General features: G+C 39.1%; 1 protein-coding gene across 1 annotated transcript in view; it reads right to left on the reverse strand.

Moving 5' to 3' along the window:
• Positions 1-21,687, reverse strand: part of NBAS (NBAS subunit of NRZ tethering complex) — a 336,032-nt gene that overhangs the window by 244,047 nt on the left and 70,298 nt on the right. The window contains exons 12-13 of the mRNA XM_027966530.2: positions 15,343-15,471; positions 2,790-2,853 (exon numbers count right to left, since the gene is read on the reverse strand). Coding sequence (XP_027822331.1) covers positions 2,790-2,853; positions 15,343-15,471 — 193 coding nt within the window. The remainder of the gene's footprint in view (positions 1-2,789; positions 2,854-15,342; positions 15,472-21,687) is intronic.

Consider the following 21,687-nt stretch of genomic DNA (forward strand, 5'->3'; position numbering starts at 1 on the left):
AGAATTTTTCTCCCCTACCTTTGCAACTGGAGCTTCCCAGGTGGCACTAGTGGTAAAGAATCTGCCTACCAGTGCAGGAGACATAAGAGACGTGGGTTCGATCCCTGGGTCAGGAAGATCCCCTGAAGAAGTACACAGCAACCCACTCCAGTATTCATGCCTGGAAAATTCCACGGGCAAAGGAGCTTGGTGGGCCATAGTCCATGGGGCCCGCAAAGAGTTGGACAAGACTGAGCAACTGAGCACACACACCCGCAACTATCCAGAAAGAGGAAAACACATTCAAGACCAGTAAAGAAATGAGTGGGGTGGGGGAAGATAAAAATGAATTGCGGTTCACCAAACTGAGGCATTCAAAAGGAAATAGCATGATATTTATTCTAATTTTATTGCCCTTTTCATACCTTACTTGTTCCACTGACAATCTGATGATGTTGAAAGGTAATACATAAAACAGTAAACCATAAACTTTAAAATAAATGTAAACATTTGAAAAATAAAAATAAAAAAATAAAATATATGTAAACATTTGAGCAAAATAGGTTAGTGGAATTCCCTGGTTGCCCAGTGGTTAGAACCCAGTCCCTTCACTGCCCTGACCTGGGTTTGATCTCTGGTTGGGGAACAAAGATCCCAGAAGTGGTGAAGCACGGCCAAGCAAAAACTAAAATAGGAAATTAACTCTATTAGAATAATCCATTATTTTAATTAAAAAACAAAGACTATAATAACTCAACATCTTCTTCCTATTTAAGCCTAAAGCAATCTATATAAATAAGGAATTCCAAGGAAACAGGAAAATCAATGCTCCTCAGCTTATAGCTTAATGTAAAGGGGGATGAAAAACAGCAAATCATTTAAATATGTTGTCAATCTTCTGCTTTGACAAGTTATTTTCTCAAAAATGTTTTTCTAAATGAGTACTATAGATGATTATTTAACAAAAGTGAATATATGAACAGGACAGATGATATAAATGAATCAATACTTTTAAGCTATTTAAATGTAATTAGAAGCATAATTTAATAAAGATTTTGAAGCCTGGTAACTATGATTCATTTTATAGGAGACACTTAAAAATTCAGAAGTATTGAACTAGGGGAGTTTCACCAGAAAAAAAGAAAGAACTGATTAGTCAAAGTCTTAACTTTTAAATTGCTATTTTTAGTTTTCACCTACCAATTAAATAATCGATACTGCTTCTAATTAACTGTAAATAATGCAGGCTTTATTTATTTATAAAAGTAATACATGTTCATTACTAAAAAATAATAATCATTTAGACATGGGAAATATATGAAAAAAAAAATCCCTCCAATCTCTCATTACTTACTACCTACCACATGCTCAGCCCGGCCCCAGTGATAACTGCTCAGTTTCCCCTTTGAGAAATCCCTTTCTGCGATCTCCTGCACACTTACTTACAAAGGACCACATCTATGACCTGTGAACTTGCCGTCTCCATGCTGGCTTGAGGTAGGGGAGCCATGCTGCCTGACACAGCTCTGACTTGGCCTTGGGAAAACATGAAATATTAACACCTGGGCAGCACAAAGTTGGATCTTGTCCCCATTCTATAAAATTTTAGTGTTCCTTCCAAAGTGAAGCAGAAATATCTAGAGACTTTTATATGCAGGGTGGCAAAATATGCCACCCCAAAAGATGCCACTCTGGTGTAAGGATTATTTGGGGCTGGAGGCAAGGAAGAAGAAGCAGATACAAGAAAAGCTCTTTGTCCTCCATTTGCCTAAAAGTAGGACATAAATTTTGGTTTTCCTGATAGTTCAGTGCTAAAGAATCCGCCTGCCAATGCAGAAGACGTGGGTTCAGTTCCTGGGTCTGGAAGATCCGCTGAAGGAGGAAATGGTAGCCCACTCCAGTATTCTTGCCTGGAAAACCCCATGGACAGAGGAGTCTGGCCAGCTACAGTCCATGGGGTGACAGCTGGACACGACTTCACGACTGAACACCAACAACAAAGGACATAAGTGTACAAAGTTGTTCTCTTCACTCTCTGCCAGGAGGAACCAGAGTTCATGACTGGAGACAAACTTCAGCTCTTATAAGGCCAGAGGCAGCAACAAAGGAGTCTACATCACAAATAGTGCTTATGTCCCATTACTTCCCCACATGTTTGCCACTCCTAGAAACTCCAGTCTACAGCCACATCACCCTGAACACTCCCAATTTACTCCCTGGTTAGTACATTGGAAGCACTGATGTTGAAGTTGAAACTCCAATACTTTGGCCACCTGATGTGAAGAACTGACTCATTTGAAAAGACCCTGATGCTGGGAAAGATTGAAGGCGGGAGGAGAAGGGGACGACAGAGGATGAGATGGCTGGATGACATCACTGACTTAATGGACATGAGTTTGAACAAGCTCCAGGAGTTAGTGATGGACAGGGAAGTGCTGTAGTCCATGGGGTCACAGAGTCGGACACGACTGAGCAACTGAACTAAACTGAGAAATCCCAACTACTTTTCCTTTGTCTTCACACTTCTCTAGAAACTGTTTCTTTGATGCTATATAAGCCCAATTTCTAATCAACCCTCTGAGTTACTCCATGTATCAACTCAAAGTACACACTAACAAACTCCTGCTTATTTCTCTTATTAATCTATCTTTTGTCAACCCCATTTTATAAGGCCCCAGCCAGAGAAGCTAGAATAGTAGAAAGAAAAAAAGAGTTTTCCTTCCCCTACATATTCTTTATCATATGTACCTTTACTAAAGATGAAGAGTCTCTTAAGGTTTTAATTATCTATCATACATCATACAACTCACCTTTGATTTTTTTTCTCTTCTCAGTGGAGAGTCTCCAATCAGGATTAAGGTCATCGTAGCCTGGCTGAATTTGAAACATAGGCACATAAATTCTTTGTCCAACAAGGTAAGAAAATTATAAGAACATCATCAAGAACTTTGGACTGTTTTAACAAAAATGATGCTTTCCTTTGATCTTAGTGACACCAAGTTGAAATATCTTTCCAAGATCTTGAAGAGCAATTGTTCGTACACTGAAGATGCGCACATGCAAGTACTGTGACTCAATTTAATGAAGGAAATAGCATCAGAACAATGACAGCAGGAACGTAATTCATACGAATGAAAGGAGACTACACTAACAATTCTGCGCATGCGCGCAGACACACATACACACGCATGCTGGGAGGAGAACAGCTATGCTGTTGTGAATAAAACACTGCCCTGGATGGAAATGCTACCCTGCTCATAATCTGAGCAGCCCTTCAGGCCTCAGCTCCCACAGCTCTGAGATTGGACCCCACAACTTTCGTGTTAACCCCACTTCCAACTTTCTATGACTGAATATCTACTAAATCAAAATATATATATATATATAACCAGGCAATCCTCAAATTCAATACATGCACTGTCTAATCTCATGGCAACACAATGTCCTGCCCACTTTTGTGAACGTCAGGACACATCACTCTCTCTCAAACGTAACAAAACAACTGAGATTAAGCCGCTGTCTGACATTTCCCAAGCCCGCTGTTAATTCCATAACCTCCAGAATCCCAACAGTATGGGGGGGAGGGGGCGGGCAACAAAATATCAGCTGGGGGTTATCTAAAATCTTAAGCTAAAAAAAGTGAGGCTCTACTTATGTCAATATGTGCTTTTTCATCTAATGCAAGAGAATAAGCATGTATGCATTATTATCAAATTATCAGTGGCTAATACGTTACAGTATTGAAACTGGCATTTTTTTTCCACAGCCTGAGAGTACTTTCTGCTCTCCACTACTGTGACAAGTCACTATGAGTGGTCCCTGAGAACAGAAGATATAATTCTTTATCAGAAAAAAAAAAGTTGTCATATAAGGCTATTTATATACTAGGGAAAGAAATGGATTGTCCTAGCTTACTTAAAAAAAAAAAAAAAAGATTACCTTTCAAAGAATTAAAATAAGGTATGTACCACAGAAAATAATCAACTAAATTCAGATCGTTATCTGACCATTTATAAGGCACCTTAGAAGCTTCCAATGCCTCCGAATCGGCAGCTGCACCTCCATGAGAGCACAGGTGCCCACCAGCATCTGTTTATGTGATGCCATGGGAGCCTCCCACTTACATTCTAGAGGACACAAGGGCAGTGTGGAGCAACACTTCCAAACTTTAAGCCCCACAGATAACAATAATTATGATTCAGCTTTGGGTAAACTAAAAGATGTACAGATTACAGAGAAATTTAACAAGAACTCTTGTGAGAAGTCATCTCATTGGCAGAAATATTTTCAGAACTCAAAGAATCTTTCAATTCTTTCAGAATTCAGAGATGAGCCAGAGGACCATGAACAAGTAGTATAAGAGTCGACAGAGGCAACACTCTGGGACCAGGCTGTTCCACGGAGATTGTTTAAACAACAGGTGTCTCCTCTTGTGAAACCCATTGTAAAAACAAGGTGAAGAGCTCTTCCCCTGCCTCCAGGTCTCTGTCTGTGGTCCTCATACTCCCAGCATCTGTCAGGGCCCACCTGTCACAGCAGCTAAATGCTGAATGAGGGAATGAACTCATCAATCTTTTGGATCGCTGAGTTCTAACTAGGATGGCTAAGCTATAGAAAAATTAAGTTGGCATAGTACAAATATTCCCACACCTCCTCAAAAGTGTGGTTTCTTCTGATAGTTAGCCAATGAACACTGCGTGCTTACACTATGAAAGAAAAAATCAGACATTACAGGCCCCATACTAAGAAATAGGTATAAATAACTATAACCCACGGTCAAATTTGGTAACTGCCCCAAAAAAGACCTACAGATAAGAGTGCTAGGGGTCCTCAAAGGATGAAGAGATGATTTTGGATATAGGCTTCAGGAAGATGAGGACTTCCCAGGTGGTGCAAGGGTAAAGAATCCACCTGCCACTGTGGGAGAGGCAAGACAAGGGTTCAGCCCCTGGGTTGGAAAGATCCCCTGGAGAAGCGAATGGCAACCCACTGCAGTATTCTTGCCTGTAAAATTCCGTGGACAGAAGAGCCTGGTGGACTACAGTCCATCGGGGGGAAGGGTGGGTGGCAGGAGTTCGCAAAGAGTCAGACACAACTGAGCACGCACACGTACATTGAGAAAGACAAAGGGAGTTGAAGAGGAGCACAGAAAGCCTGGTGCTGCTGCATACACTGCTAGCTGGACAAGACTTGGATGCGGAAAATGGACGGAGGACGACATTCCAGTCAGAGGACACAACATGCAGAGGACACAGGCAGGGAAATACGAGCCTAATTCAGTAGAAAGAAAACAAGGTCAAAGTACAAGACAACAGGGCATCTTATTCTAATTCTACGCATTCTTTTTGTTTGGGGGGTTTGTGGGGAGAAGAGGATTAATGAGATCATTTTTTCATTGAGCTGATACGAACATAACATAAGATCAACCACTTTTAAAAATGAATAATTTAGTGCTATTTAGTACATTCACAGTGTTCTGCCACCTCCATCTAGTTCCTAAACCTTTTTATCACTTCCAAATAAAACCACTCAGTCATTGCACCTTTACTTCGCTTTTCCCTTCTCCCCAGCCATCAGCAAGGTACCCTCTGATTCTACGGATTTAGCTATTCTGGATATTTTGTATAAATAGGTTCAAACAATAGGTAACCTTGTGTGTCTGCCTTCTTTCAATTATAATAATATTCCCAAGATTGACCTAAGATGTCACATTCATTCCTTTTATATGGTTGCATAATATTCTATCACAAGTATATACCACGATCTGTTTGTTCATCCTTCTATTAATAGAGATTAGGCTTATTCCCAGCTTGTGGCTGCTGTGAACATGTATGCAAATGTACTGTGTCTGAGAACCGGTTTTAAATTCTTTGGGGTATATATCTAACTGTATCTTAGGAGTACATAGCAATTCAGTCTACATGTCTGAACTAAGCATTCAACTTTACAATATGTGGGAATTTGATAGAATTATTTGTACAGTATATTTAAGAAAGAAGAGCAAACAAAATCCCAAACTTAACTCCGCCTCAGGCAGAGGTGACCTACCAGACCATTATCCTGATGGCTTGTCCCTCACCACTTTCTAAGCTGACATTCCCACTGCTCCCCTTGTACTATGCAAACTGGCCCAAACTTACCACCCTAGAACCCCAAGGACTTTACCTGTGAGAACCATGGTCTGGCTCTGCTTTACAGCATCTGACACAAACTCTGGAGGCTGTTGCTTTGAGGATAGGATCACCAAGCTCCCAAGACCTCTACAAACTACAGAGTTGGCATTCACTCCCAGTACTTTGTTGATACACTCTAAGAAATGACCTCCATATCACTCTTCCCTGTAGGACATGCTACCAAATGTCTGAAAACAGCCTAGGAGGATGCCCCAAGAATACAGTTATAGATTTTGTACAGAAAGGCTATTATGGCTAATGCATTAGGCTTAAATCTGTCTTCTCAGATTTAAGGATTTTATTTGTTGACTTCTATTTCAATGGCTTGAAGCTAAACATAACAAAGACCCTGTCATCAACAGCATGAAAGTAACCTTTAAATGCTTATTCATTCCACAAACATTTATCAGTATTTAACACGCCAAGCCCTCTGTTAGATCTCAGGAAAGAAATGTGTGTTCAGTGTCTCTTCTCAAAGAACTGACAGTCTAGTGAAGCTGTGAAAACAGCTGTGGGTAAGATCCCGATTAATCACAAGAACTATCATCTTCCCACTTATCCCTCACTGAGTCATCCCCTTCACAAAATTACTCCAGCACCTACTACGTGTCAAAGAGAAAATAAAATCAAATGGAAATGGGAAGTCTTGTGTCTACTACATCTAAGGAAGCACAAATAAGCAAGTAATGAAACTTCTTCAGAGAAAAATTAAGGCCAGAAATGAGACATAAATATATAAACATAACATACGGGAAATGTTGGAAATGAAAATCACTTTGGCAATTTTACTATATATTCCAAACATGAACAAAACTTAATACAGATTTCTAGCCAGATGGATTTTCTTATTGACAATGAAAGCCAAAGTATTTAATCAACTGAAAACTGGATGGAAGTAAATCAGAATAGACACTTCCAAACTATCTTTAATCATTAGATTTTATAGAGAAAACACTCATTCAGACAAACCACAGTATTATGAAAACTAATAAAGTACTGTATTGCTTGAAGAAAGGCCCAGACAAGCTGAATTCACAATCTGGTAAAAAGACTTTAAGTCCATATCAGGCAACAGAAACATTAATTTTTTCCTCAGGCCAACATTCAAGGTAAAGCTGAGAGCTGACTATATACGACATGGGATTCCCAGGTGGTGCTAGAGGTAAAGAACCTGCCTGCCAATGCAAGAGACGTAGGAGACTCAATCCCTGAGTCAGGAAGATCCCCTGAAGCAGGGCGTGGTAACCCCATCTAGTATTCTTGCCTGGAGAATCTTACATGGATAGAAGAGCCTGGCGGGCTACAGTACATGGAGTCTCAAAGAGTGAGAATCAAACATGACTGAAGCAACTTAGCACGCACATACTCTCTCTATAGAAAATTCTGAAAGACATGGGAATACCAGACCACCTGACCTGCCTCTTGAGAAACCTATATGCAGGTCAGGAAGCAACAGTTAGAACTGGACATGAACAACAGACTGACCCCAATAGGAAAAGGAGTATGGCGAGGCTGCATATTGTCACCCTGCTTATTTAACTTCTACGCAAGAGAAAACTCTACACATGGACATCACCAGATGGTCAACACCGAAATCAGATTGATTATATTCTCTGCAGCCAAAGATGGAGAAGCTCTATACAGTCAACAAAAACAAGACCAGGAGCTGACTGTGGCTCAGATCATGAACTCCTTATTACCAAATTCAGACTGAAATTGCAGAAAGCAGGGAAAACCACTGGACCATTCAGGTATGACCTAAATCAAATCCCTTATGATTATACAGTGGAAGTGAGAAATAGATTTAAGGGCCTAGATCTGATAGACAGAGTGCCTGATGAACTATGGAATGAGGTTCGTGACACTGTACAGGAGACAGGGATCAAGACCATCCCCATGGAAAAGAAATGCAATAAAGCAAAATGGCTGTCTGGGGCAGTCTTACAAATAGCTGTGAAAAGAAGAGAGCGAAAAGCAAAGGAGAAAAGGAAAGATATAAGCATCTGAATGCAGAGTTCCAAAGAATAGCAAGAAGAGATAAGAAAGCCTTCTTCAGCGATCAATGCAAAGAATAGAGGAAAACAACAGAATGGGAAAGACTAGGGATCTCTTCAAGAAAATTAGAGATACCACGGGAATATTTCATGCAAAGATGGGCTCAATAAAGGACAGAAATGGTATGGACCTAACAGAAGCAGAAGATATTAAGAAGAGATGGCAAGAATACACAGAACTGTACAGAAAGGATCTTCATGACCCAGATAATCACGATGGTGTGATCATTCATCTAGAACCAGACATCTTGGAATGTGAAGTCAAGTGGACCTTAGAAAGCATCGCTACGAACAAAGCTAGGGGAGGTGATGGAATTCCAGTTGAGCTGTTTCAAATCCTAAAAGATGATGCTGTGAAAGTGCTGCACTCAATATGCCAGCAAATTTGGAAAACTCAGCAGTGGCCACAGGACTGGAAAAGGGCAGTTTGCATTCCAATCCCAAAGAAAGGCAATGCCAAAGAATGCTCAAACTACCACACAATTGCACTCATCTCACACGCTAGTGAAGTAATGCTCAAAATTCTCCAAGCTAGGCTTCAGCAATACATGAACCGTGAACTTCCTGATATTCAAGCTGGTTTTAGAAAAGGCAGAGGAACCAGAGATCAAATTGCCAACATCTGCTGGATCATGGAAAAAGCAAGAGAGTTCCAGAAAAACATCGATTTCTGCTTTCTTGACTATGCCAAAGCCTTTGACTGTGCGGATCACAAGAAACTGTGGAAAATTCTGAAAGAGATGGGAATACCAGACCACCTAACCTGCCTCTTGAGAAATCTGTATGCAGGTCAGGAAGCAACAGTTAGAACTGGACATGGAACAACAGACTGGTTCCAAATAGGAAAAGGAGTGCGTCAAGGCTGTATATTGTCACCCTGCTTATTTAACTTCCATGCAGAGTACATCATGAGAAACACTGGACTGGAAAAAACACAAGCTGGAATCAAGATTGCCGGGAGAAATATCAATAATCTAAGATATGCAGATGACACCACCCTTATGGCAGAAAGTGAAGAGGAACTAAAAGCCTCTTGATGAAAGTGAAAGAGGAGAGTGAAAAAGTTGGCTTAAAGCTCAACATTCAGAAAACAAAGATCATGGCATCCGGTCCCATCACTCCACGGGAAGTGGAGTGGAGAAACAGTGGAAACAGTGTCAGACTTTATTTTGGGGGGTTCCAAAATCACTGCAGATGATGACTGCAGCCATGAAATTAAAAGACGCTTACTCCTTGGAAGAAAAGTTATGACCAACCTAGACAGCATATTCAAAAGCAGAAACATTACTTTGCCGACTAAGGTCCATCTAGTCAAGGCTATGGTTTTCCAGTAGTCATGTATGGATGTGAGAGCTGGACTGTGAAGAAGGCTGAGCGCCAAAGAATTGATGCGTTTGAACTGTGGTGTTGGAGAAGACTCGTGAGAGTCCCTTGGACTGCAAGGAGATCCAACTAGTCCATTCTGAAGGAGATCAACCCTGGGATTTCTTTGGAAGGAATGATGCTAAAGCTGAAGCTCCAGTACTTTGGCCACCTCATGCGAAGAGTTGACTCATTGGAAAAGACTCTAATGCTGGGAGGGATTGGGGGCAGGAGGAAAAGGGGACGACGGAGGATGAGATGGCTGGATGGTATCACCAACTCGATGGACGTGAGTTTGAGTGAACTCTGGGAGTTGGTGATGGACAGGGAGGCCTGGCATGCTGCAGTTCATGGGGTCGCAAAGAGTCGGACATGACTGAGCAACTGAACTGAACTGATGTGGACCATTTTTAAAGTCTTCATTGAACTTGTTACAATAAACTGCTTCTATTTTATGTTTTGGTTTCTTGGCTGTGAGGTATGTGGGATCTTAGCTCCCCAACTAGACAATTGAATCCACACCCTCTGTATTAGAAGGTGAAGTCTTAAGTCCCTATATACTATATACACTATTTAGTATATAAGGTCTTATATACTATAGTATATGTTGGCCACCTGATACAAAGAAATGACTCATTGGAAAAGACCCTGATGCTGGGAAAGATTGAAGCCAGGAGGAGAAGGGGACGACAGAGGATGGGATGGTTGGATGGCATCACCAACTCGTCGGCCATGAGTTTGAGCAAGCTCCAGGAGTTGGTGATGGACAGGGAAGCCTGACATGCTGCAGTCCACGGGGTCGCAAAGAGTTGGACATGACTGAGTGCCTAAACTGAACTAATACATATATAAGTGTATATATAGTACATATATAAGTATATAGTACTTATAAGTATATATACTTTAGTATACTGCAGGTAAACAGTATACTATAGTCTTATACTTTCGTATAAGTCCCCATATACTATATACACTAGTCTCCATACATTATATGCACCATTTTAAACTAATTGGCTGTCCATTTGTTTCCTAGTGAAGCCACAAAGAAATCCAAAGCCTGCCCTAACCTGGCCCAAGGCCACTAGACTATTGCTGGACAAATGAAAAAAGAGCAGCTATTGGAACTGTTTTTCAGTTGTTTAAGGGTTTTTCAATATTTTCAGCCAGGGATGAATATACAAAATGACCCCACATGTTTGGTAAGTGACAGTACGAAAAAGTCAAAGAGTGAAAGTATTAGTCGCTCAGTCATGGCCAACTCTTTGTGACTCCATGGACTGTAGCCTGCCAGGCTCTTCAATCTATAGAATTCCCCAGGCAAGAATACTGGAATGGGTAGCCATTCCTTTCTCCAGGGGATCTTCCCAGCCCAGGGACTGAACCTGGGTGTCCTACCTTACAGGCTGATTCTTTACTGTCTGAGGCACCAGAGAAGTTACACTATACCTTTTGCTTAGTATTTTCACATTCCCAGTTATCTCTACATGATGAAGCACACAACTCCAGGTGCCATTCATATAAACCACATGGGTTGTCTCTCCTTGTTTCCCATTAACATCTTAGCTAGTACCCAACGTCCCCACTTAAGGTCAGCATTTCTACATGTAAATGCTGTAAGAAGAGTCTCTGGGGGGGTGGCAGGGGGCAGGCTTGACCTATGAAGTCAGAGGACCTGAGTCAAAATGGAACACTGATTCTAACATTTAGCAATCTAAATTAACTTTCTTCAGCACTATTCCCATCTCTTAAAATGAGCTAAAAGCATGTTCTGATTAATAAGATTGTGAAGTAAACAAAAGAAATAAAATTGCTGTCGACAGCCAAGCTTTACTATACCAGCACCATTTACTCCCAACAATCCCCCCCAAACACCACCAACAGAAGCAAAATACTAACACATTATTTTCTTAATTTGTTAATAATCTCCCTTGCAAGACTATAAATGTCTTAAGGGCAAAGGACTGTGATTTATTACATTTTCTACTCTAGGACTCAGTACAGATTCAAATACTTGAACTTTATTATTTTATAATAATATTATAGGCAACAACTACTCTATATAGCACTGTTACATTCAAGTTTTGTTACATTTACTCGACTGCACTATTTGACATTTTTTTACTTAAGTATAGCATATGTACAGTATTATATTAAGTTACAGGTATACAACACTGATTCAAAAATTTTACGGGTTAGACTCCATTTATAGTTATGATAAAATATTGGCTATATTTCCTGTGCTGTACAATATATTCTTGCAGCTTATTTTAAACATAAAATGTTTGTACCCCTTCATCCCCTACCCATATCTTACTGTTCCCCTCTTCCCTCTCTCCACTGGTAACCACTAGCTTGTTCTCTGTTATCTGACTAGTACACTAGATTTTAGTGACTCTCTCCAGACATTCAAGTCCAAATCTAAACTGTCCAATACCCAATGCGATTAATCCCCCGAATACAGATGAAAGACTCAAACACGGTATGATTGTTCAAACTCCTTTTGTTGAACAGTTAACACCCTCACCTCATGTCACCACATCAGAAGTACTGTAGATATCTATCATAAAGTTAAGGGTTTATCAGCGAGAGGCTTTCTCAATTACTTATTCTAGTATCTAGTACACACTAACTATTAACAGCTCTAGAGTTCAACATATCTCAGAGGGCTGAAGAAATCTGTATTAAGTGCACTGAGAAAAAGAATTTGTCTCTCTTCTTTTAAAGATCAAATAAAATAAAGCCTGATAAAAAGCTTAACCAATAGGGTTTTCCCCACCTTTTTAAAAATATATTTATTTTCTCACATGGTCACGGAAAGAGCATAGACATCAGAACCAAAGGGCCATGAAACCAAACCTCAGGTCTACTGCCTACTTGCTGAAAAACCCTAAGGCAAAGCAAGCGCTCAGTAAATAGAGGTTATTATTTAATATATATAATTAGAGTTAATTTTATAAAAGCTACAAGACTATTACATACCTGCACCTCAATCCTACTGAGTTCTGTAAACCTGATACATTTATTTCAGAATGCTCTGTAAAACTGCTGAAGCCTCCGAGCAACTTGTTTATTGATGGAATGAAGTTTCAGAAAGTAAAACAGAAAAGGGTTAGACAAAAATAGGGAGCAGGAGAGGAGGGTTCAGGGAGCAGGTGTAAGCAGCATAATGACCAGACAAGAAAAGATGACAGGTAAATGGAGGAACCGGTACAGTATTCCAACCATAACCTCAGAATTGATACGGTTAAATGCCCTCCCTGTTCTCAACTTTGCACAAGAATTTACTGTGAAGCTAGCACTGGCAGGGGTCTCAGAGGGCAGATTCAGTTCTGTTCAGCTAGAGTCTTTCCAGGTGCTGAGCAGCAGCAGTCAAGGGAGGCGCTGACAGCCCCCAGCCTGCAAGGGGCAGCACCCTGGAATGGCACCAAAAGTAGGATCAGCTCCAAGGACATCACTAAGCCACGGACCCCTCAGCAAAGGACCCCACTACTTGAAAATGTCCCTGGTGATGACAACTAGGGTCCATGGTTTTCAGTTTTGTGAGTCCTAAATCCTCTTCCTTCCAGTTTACTCAGGCATTCAAAGGAGGTAATTTATACCAAGCAAATAAAAAGAAACTGATACATAAGACCCCAAAATGTGTAAATTATAATAAAAGGTACAAATAGCTAGGAGCTGTATCATCGTACCGTCTTGTCTACCGGCTGTATGAGGAGCACTGGATCAGAGCTACAGGGGTGAGATGGAAACTCAGAGGTACAACACAAACACTGGGCTTCAGCAATTCCTGACGAACTGCCTTCTAAACTCTCGGGGTATTTCTGTTCAAATGACTCTCCCTAAGACAACACCATAGGCGAATTCCTGGCCTGAACTCACCCCTCCCGTGGATCCCTATGGCCATTTCTCAAATCCCTTCGTTTCTTTTCACATTACTTTTCTGATGACCTATTCCAAACCACTGAGATATTTAAATTTACTCACTCCTGAGTTAAGATTCTTAAACAATTTTTGTGTTTTTAAGAGAATCATTATTAAAAGTTAATGAATAACATTCATGAGCTGAAGTATAATAAATTATAATGAAATTGATTGGCAAATAAGGATTAAAATGTCTAGCCAGTTAAAAATTCAAATGTGTGCCAATAAAGACTACAACAGATGCAACTGATCTTCGCAAGCAAAAAAAGTATCCAGAATTTTTTTTAAAAAAGAGCATACTAATGAGTTTTTTTAAATAGTGCTTATTCAATATGTATGACATTCCAAGATACTCAAAAGATGAAGTGTGCTTCAGAACTCGATCAATGCTTCTATTATAAACGACTTTAATAATCAGTGTTCACCTTTAAAGAAAAAGTTTGCCCAAATGTAAAATTTCCCACATAAAATAGAACATTAGGGTCTATTCCAATAATGAAAGGTAAATATTTCATCACTGTACATTGATAACCATGAAAAATGCATGGTACCTTCTGGATCAATTATCTGATGAGCCCAGCTGAACATATTAAACAAAGTGTTAGGAGCTGATCCACTTCACTTCTAGAGAGAAGATACAAGTCAACTTAGCTCTCATTTCACAAGAGACAGAAAGAATGTCCCTGTATTTGGTTACTGAGGTTGAAAACTGAGGAAGATCTCTTCTATTTAGAGCAAATTTAGATCCAGTGAGTGAGAGTGGCTGAGATGTGGAGATCAAATTAAATTCAACACAAGGAGGAATTAGGGGGGGAAAAAAATCTTCCTAAAATTGTTTCTAAGAGGAAAAAAACAGCAAAAACAAAGTCTGTGAAAAAGTATGAAAATGTAGAGACCCTTTCTCTTTCCCTCTAGTCTGAGAAATACAAAATGCTGTTTGCTCATTAAGAATTCTTTCAATGGTGCATTCTGATGAAATAAAATTCAAAAGAATGCTAATAGAAAGACCCTGATCTGTTCATATCTTTCAGGGAATATATTTCTATCCAGAATCACAAAACTATCACCAAAGCTGATGGCCGGATATTCCTCCAGGAAAGGGGCATGCAGATACGAGGGAAGGAGAATCAAACATTCACAGGGCTGACATACGAAATGATCCTCAGAGGATTAAACCGTTTATAACAAGCTGCATGCACTTGAAAGCATTTTTCTTAAATCTTCATTCTATCACAACACATGGCATTAGACGAGCAGACCTCACCTGCCCATGCTGATTTTAGATTACAATAGATGTTGATTCTATCTGTTCCTAAACAACTCAATTGTTTACCTCTCAAACCCTGTCATTTCCAGACACTAAAAAGCTGAACAGTTCTATTTTTCTCTGTATTTTCTCTAACTGCTTTAGGAGTAAAGAGAACTCCCTTCAACCTGAAGGAAGCCCAGGATTACTGGAACTACAAGATCTGGAAAGAAGGGGAACTCTTTTGAAGAAAATGACCTTTTGAGTCTTTGATATTAGCTCACTTTAGCTGAAAAATTAACATCTCCATTCTGTATTTGGGGAACGAGGAGGCAGGGGACATGCAGAGTTCAGTGGACAGAGGACACTCAGGATACAGCGTCCCGTTCTGCAGATCAGTATCAGCAAGGAGTGCTGCTCTGTTCCTGATTTGTCCTGCTACTGTGATAATATTTTAAACAAAGGACAGCTTAGGAATGATCAGAATAAATAATAGCTGTGAGCCACATTTTAAATAAACGTAAAATATCACAAAAATGAAATCTGTGTTGCCAGTACTCGCCCTCACACGAGAATCATTCTAGGAATAATCACAATCGAGACACACCTGCTCGTGTTGCATCCATTCCCCCTGCTGCTTCAGAGACGGGATGGCCCAGATGCTGAGCTTTCCTGAGAAATGAATGGCTGCAAGGAGGGTCCCATCTGGAGAGAGGCTCATCTTGAAGATCCCATCCTAGACAACAATTATATTACAGTCATGTCAGAGCAAGGGACTTGCAGCCAATAGAAATAACTTCCCGAAATTAATATCATTCTTCAGGGTTGCCGTGTCGTAAGCGGTCTCGCATAATTAAGGACTAGGACAGCTTCATAACATTATAAAGGTGCTCCAGAAAACAAAAAACAAGACTCCTGCCCAAAGGTTTTTTATAGTTATGATTTACATATAACATAAAATCCAAATAAGTGAGCATTATAAAAACATTCCTTTATATCACATATAGATTACTATGAGTTCTCAGTATCTTATGGGCTAATGTTTACAAAATTATGCATTTCTTGAATTTCATAATTTTTACAAGATTCTATATGAACACAATGCCTGAAATATTCTACACCATGGACAAACCACAAATTCATGCTATGAATGAGAAGCAGAGGAAGAGATGGAGGGGAGAAGCGTTCAAAGGGAATAAAATATCGACTAGAGGAAAATGCATGCCTTAATTTAAGAAACACATTAGTTGAGTAATATTTTTCATATCTGCTGGCAAATTATTCGATTTAAGGAATCTAAGTGTTGCCATAAAACAGAGATACTTTGTAATATACTGACCTTAAATGGCCAAACCTGGGCTACACAGAGGAAGACTAGCCTTCCCAGTTCTACTTGTCCACATAATCTCAGTCCTTTCCCACAAGGACACCAGGTTTGCTCAGTTACCGCAAGGGAAACCATCCCCAGCAGAGATGTTACCTACTGAACAACTACAACAGAACTGGAAGAACTGAAGAAATACTAACTGAAGACCTATTTCCCATTCAACCACTTATTAAGAACAGGCTCTAAGGCGGTCTCCCCCCAGAAAATAAAACAGACCAGAAAATGGCAGTCCACAACTGTATTTCTCCTGCACATTTAGAAAAGCTGGCAACACAGGGCCCAAAGGGCATAATCGGCTGGAACTAGGTAGTAGTTACCCTCTTGGAAGGGTCATGAGCTTTCCAGCTAGCCAAAACCCCGATTATTTTCTATTATGGCCCCAAGATTAAGGCTGAAAGCTGCAGAACTGAAAAGTAACAATGACTATACAAAAAAAAAAAAACCAGAATTTACAATGGACTTGATTCACCATTATTATCTACCTGGCCTCTGCAGACAGAGTTTAAGTGCTGGGTTCTGAAATAACTAGGCACACTGGCCATCAAAACCTAGGAGAGCAATTTCTGGAACTGAGGGATACTGCTGGATGAGGGAACAGACAAGATTAGCATACTCTAATCTCCTCACTGAATACTAAAATCACTTTAATGGAATATAACAGATCTATTCCAGATTGTCATAATGAAATGTAAGAAATTAAAATACAAATGCTTGAGGAGGAGAAGCAAGGCAAGCAAAAGCACATCCAGCAAAAATCTGCATCCAGCACATCTCGTCCTCTGTGATGGAGATGGAGCAATGAGCAGAAGATGAAAGTGAACGTGAAGTCGCTCAGTCGTGTCCAACTCTTTGCGGCCCCACGGGATTTTCCAGGCAAGAATACTGGAATGGGTTGCCATTTCCTTGTCTAGGGAATTTCTCCTGATCCAGGGATCAAACCTGGGTCTCCAAAACTGGAGGCAGACTCTTTACCGTCTGAGCCACCAGGGAAGCCCCAACAAGTAGAAGATGAAGGACCTGGCATCTTCCCCTCACAACTCTATGTCAACTAGCTCCGTGGTTCTGCACAAGACGGGCCTCTGAAGCACTGATCTGTGTTAATGAAAAGAACTTTCTACCCATTCTTCAGAGTTTACAGATGAAGAAACTGAAGACCTGAAGTGGGACAACACTTGCCCAAGATCATCATTCTATATAAACAGCAGGACCTGAACCACATGCAAAGTCTCCCCTCCAGCTCCACGTGCCCTGACGGCACCACGATCACTGCCCTCACCTAGGCCACAGCCTTTCTAATAGTGACAGGCATGCTCCTCAGTAGAAATTATGATCAAGTATACTTCATTGCTTCAGCACCTGAACAATTAGTCAGGTGCTGACTGTGCTCTGTATGGTAACATGCAGGAACTCCATTTAATAACTCCACTAAAAGTGCTTTGAGGGAGAGAGGTGGGAGGGGGGTTCAGGATGGGGAACACATGGACACCCATGGCTGATTCATGTCAATGGTGGCAAAAACCACCACAATATTGTAAAGTAATTAGTCTCCAATTAAAATAAGTTAATTAATTTTTAAAAAGTGTTTTGAAAGTAGGAAGTTTATAAAAACACACATACACACACACACACACAAAAAAACTAAGCCAAAAAATGTACACTGAACAATGTGAATAACTTAACAGCAGCATTATGACCAGGGAAATAATGAACAAATACGTTAAACATCCTTCTGTTTTCACCCCTCCCTCCCTTCCATCCTTCCTGCACACCTAAGCAATAAATATATTCACTGAAATGTCCCCACTGGCTTTTTTTTCTGGATGCCCTTAGTTTCCTTTGATGCCATGACATCCACACAGCAAAAGTACCACTCCCTTCCATGAGCATTTTGTTTCACTCACACACACAAAAGCTGAAACTGCAGTATAATAAATACCCATGGGCCCAACAACCATCTTAAACAAACATCAATATTTCAAGCTTGTCTCACGTGTCATTCCCCAATCACCACAATGCCACTGGGGACTTCTGTCCCCTGGAGGACTTTAAAGCAAATCCCAGGCATTACACCCATACACATAAAATACACATTAAATGTTTGTTTCTTTCAAGTCTCAAGTTATCTGTTTAATTTCCATAAACATGCACAGTAAGAAGACATGTTTATTAGTAGGAACTGAATTGCAGCCCACCAAAGATAGATAAGTCACCTGTATTACTTAAGAAATACGGTGATTTCCTTCTAAAGTATAAACTCTGCTTTTTATTTGTAGAAAGTTTTCTGAGTGTCTACAGCATGCAGGGTATTTCTGGACCAGAACATAATTTATTATCCTGCCAGTAACTGCAACATAAGATGCAAAGCCACAGTTAGAAAGTCCACGCTGAATTCTGCGAGCAGAGTGTGCAGTACTCAGAAACCTGAGCAGAGTCTGCAGTATGCAGAAACCGCAAAGTCTGTTGGTTGGCAAAGAAGAGAATTCAGCAGTGTGTGCCCTGGAAACAGGAGGAAACGGCTTTTCAACCAACTGTACACCACAAAAAAAGTAAACCTCAAACATTCAAACCCTGCCTATTGTATTAAGATTTGTCAGCTTATGTGAATAACAATCTTGTTCTCTTCTCCACCAAAATTAAGTTGTTGTAAAGGCAACAAAATTTAGATGTAACTAATTTTCACTTTGGTTAAAATATATCTGTGAATTTCTTTCACAGTCCTCAAATATGAATGCCATTTTCATTTTAATTATCAACAGCTGGAATGTTGATCAATAATATGTAACTTAGCACTTTTATCCAATGTGGTACGAAAAAAGTCCTAGCCAGAGCAATTAGGCAAGAAAAAGAATTAAAAGGCATACAATTCAGAAAGGAAGATGTAAAATTGGCTCGGTTTGCAGATCACATGATATTATAGATAGAAAAGACTCTATCAAAAACCTGTTAGAATAAATAAATTTATAAAATTGCAAGATAAAAAAATCAACATACAATTTCTATACAATAAGAGCAAACTATCAGTAAGAGAAATTAAGAAAATAATCGCATTAACATCAAAACCAGTAAAATATTTAGGAATAAATTTAAACAAGAAAGTGAGAGACATATACACTGAAAGCCATAAAACATTAATGAAAGAACATGAAGAAGGCACAAATTAAAGAAATTCCATGTTCACGGATTGGAAAAATTACTATTGTTAAAATGTCCATGCTACCCAAAGTAATCTATAGATTCAATGCAATCTCTGTCAAAATTACAAAGGAATTATTTACAGAGATAGAAAAAATAATCCTGAAATTTGTATGGTACCACAAAATACCCAAGGAGTCAAAATAATCCTGACAAAGAAGAACAAAACTAGAGGCATCATACATCCAGGTTTAAATTGCACTGCAAATAGTAAGTAAACACATATGAAGCTGACATAAAAACTGATACACAGGGCAATGGAATAGAACAGAGAGGCCAGAACTAAACTCAAGCATATATGGCCCGTTAATTTACAACAAAGGAGCCAAGAATACACAATGGGGAAAACAGTCTCATCAATAAATGATACTGGAAAAACTGGACAGCCACATGCAAAAGAATGAAAGCAGATCCCTATTTTATATATAAATTAATATACAAAGAATCACTTATATTAATCTTTATTCTTCAACATGGAATATTATTCATCTTTTTTAAAGGAAGGAAATCCTGTCATTTGTAAAAAACATGCATGAGACTGGACAGCATTTTGCTAAAGTGAAATAAGCCAGATTAAAAAAAGGCAAACACTATGTTGTATCACTTACACACAGAATCTATAAAGACAATCATAAGTCATAATCATAAATACAGTGAATAGAATAGCGTTTGCCTACCAGGGGCTGGGGACTGGAGGAAAGGCAGAGGTTGATAAAGTTGTATAATCTTTCAGTTATAAGATGAATAAAGTCTGAGGACCTAATGTATAACACTGATAGCTACAGGTGATAACACTGTATTGTATAATTGAAATTTGTTGAGGGTAGGATTTAAGTGTAACAGAGACACAAAAAGTAAATATGTGAGGTGATACATGTATTAATTAAGTCAGTGGCAGAAGATCTTCTCACAATGTATATGTACCTGTATCAAATCATCAATTTAACTGTCTTACAATTTCATTTGTCAATTATCTCTCAATAAAGGTGAGGAAAAGAAAAACAGTGACTATCACTTACCACTTGCTTCAGTTTACTCCATGAGGTTTTAACTTCGAAGGTGGTCTAGCAAATTAATTACTTGGTAAGTGATTATCAAGGGGTAGAAGTATCGCAAGAGGATTTACAAGGATATTTCTGCACAGTAAACTGTCTTCGTACATTAATAATTCATTAATGGCCTTTTTAATTAACTTCATTGTCAATTTTCCTATTTACCCCTTCCCATCTTAAACTGCTCCCTAAAATTCTTTAAAAGATATTTTCCTCTTACTTCACTGATTCTCTTGTGTAGCAATGTGATACTAACAAAATGCTACTGAAGTAATGTGAACATTATTTTAACTTCTACTTCTCACTTACATTAAATCATTAGCTCAAATGTCCATTTGATCTTGTGTTAATTAAAAACACTAATTAAAGTCTTCTACAACTTGCAGCAATATTTGGAGTAGGAACTGTCTTCTCTCAAATGCTGCAGTAAAACTTTTCAACTGTCCATCCTAAGAGACTTTTTTCAGTGTTAAATATCAGATCTTTGTATGTACACTAAGTTGTCTCACTTTTTTCAGCTGTTTATCATCTATACAGAGCAATCAAAAATAAGTGATTTCCAATTTTATTATACCTTTCACACAGACAAGCTATACTCAAATCAAAGGATTGAATTCTATCACATGCATTCAAAATGTTCTAAATTATTACATACGCTTAAAGAAAAAAAAAACTCAGCTCTATAAAAGGTGAATTTGTAAGCACTGCTCTTCCAACACTCAACATTTATTGAATATTACATATTTAGTAATACATAGTACATGCCAGGCACTGTTTTATACTCTGGGGAACCTGCAGTGAACAAAACAAACATAAATCCCTGCCCTCAAGGAGTTCAGCAGATAGTTGAACCCACTGTAGTTTAGAAGTCTGACTCAAAAAAGTAATGCTCTCATGAACTAATATGGTCACAGAAAGAACAACACAGGCAACATAGTAATGAGAAAGAATAAAGTACATGGCAGAGGCCAAGGCATTTAGTCTTTCGTATAGTTCTTCATCTGCAAGATAAAGACAAACTCCATGAAATGGCCAAAGAGAATGCTAACTGGAAAACTGTAATGCAAGGGAAGGAATATTTTAAAATCAACAAATAAAAAGTACATATTATGGACAAGGATACAAAATTCCCAAGTAAGATAAAATAAGAAGATTCAAAGATATATAATGCTTCCAGGAGACTTCTTTGGGCTATATTCCCAGACCCAAGATAACTAGGTTCATTCTTGAAATTTTCTTTTAGTTTTCCTTATTGAGATAAGAATGACATACATAGTAAAATACGCAAATCTTCAGTGAACAGCTTCATGAATCCTTATTA

Source organism: Ovis aries, chromosome 3 (genome assembly GCF_016772045.2).
Source record: "Ovis aries strain OAR_USU_Benz2616 breed Rambouillet chromosome 3, ARS-UI_Ramb_v3.0, whole genome shotgun sequence".
NCBI classification, from domain to species: domain Eukaryota; kingdom Metazoa; phylum Chordata; class Mammalia; order Artiodactyla; family Bovidae; genus Ovis; species Ovis aries.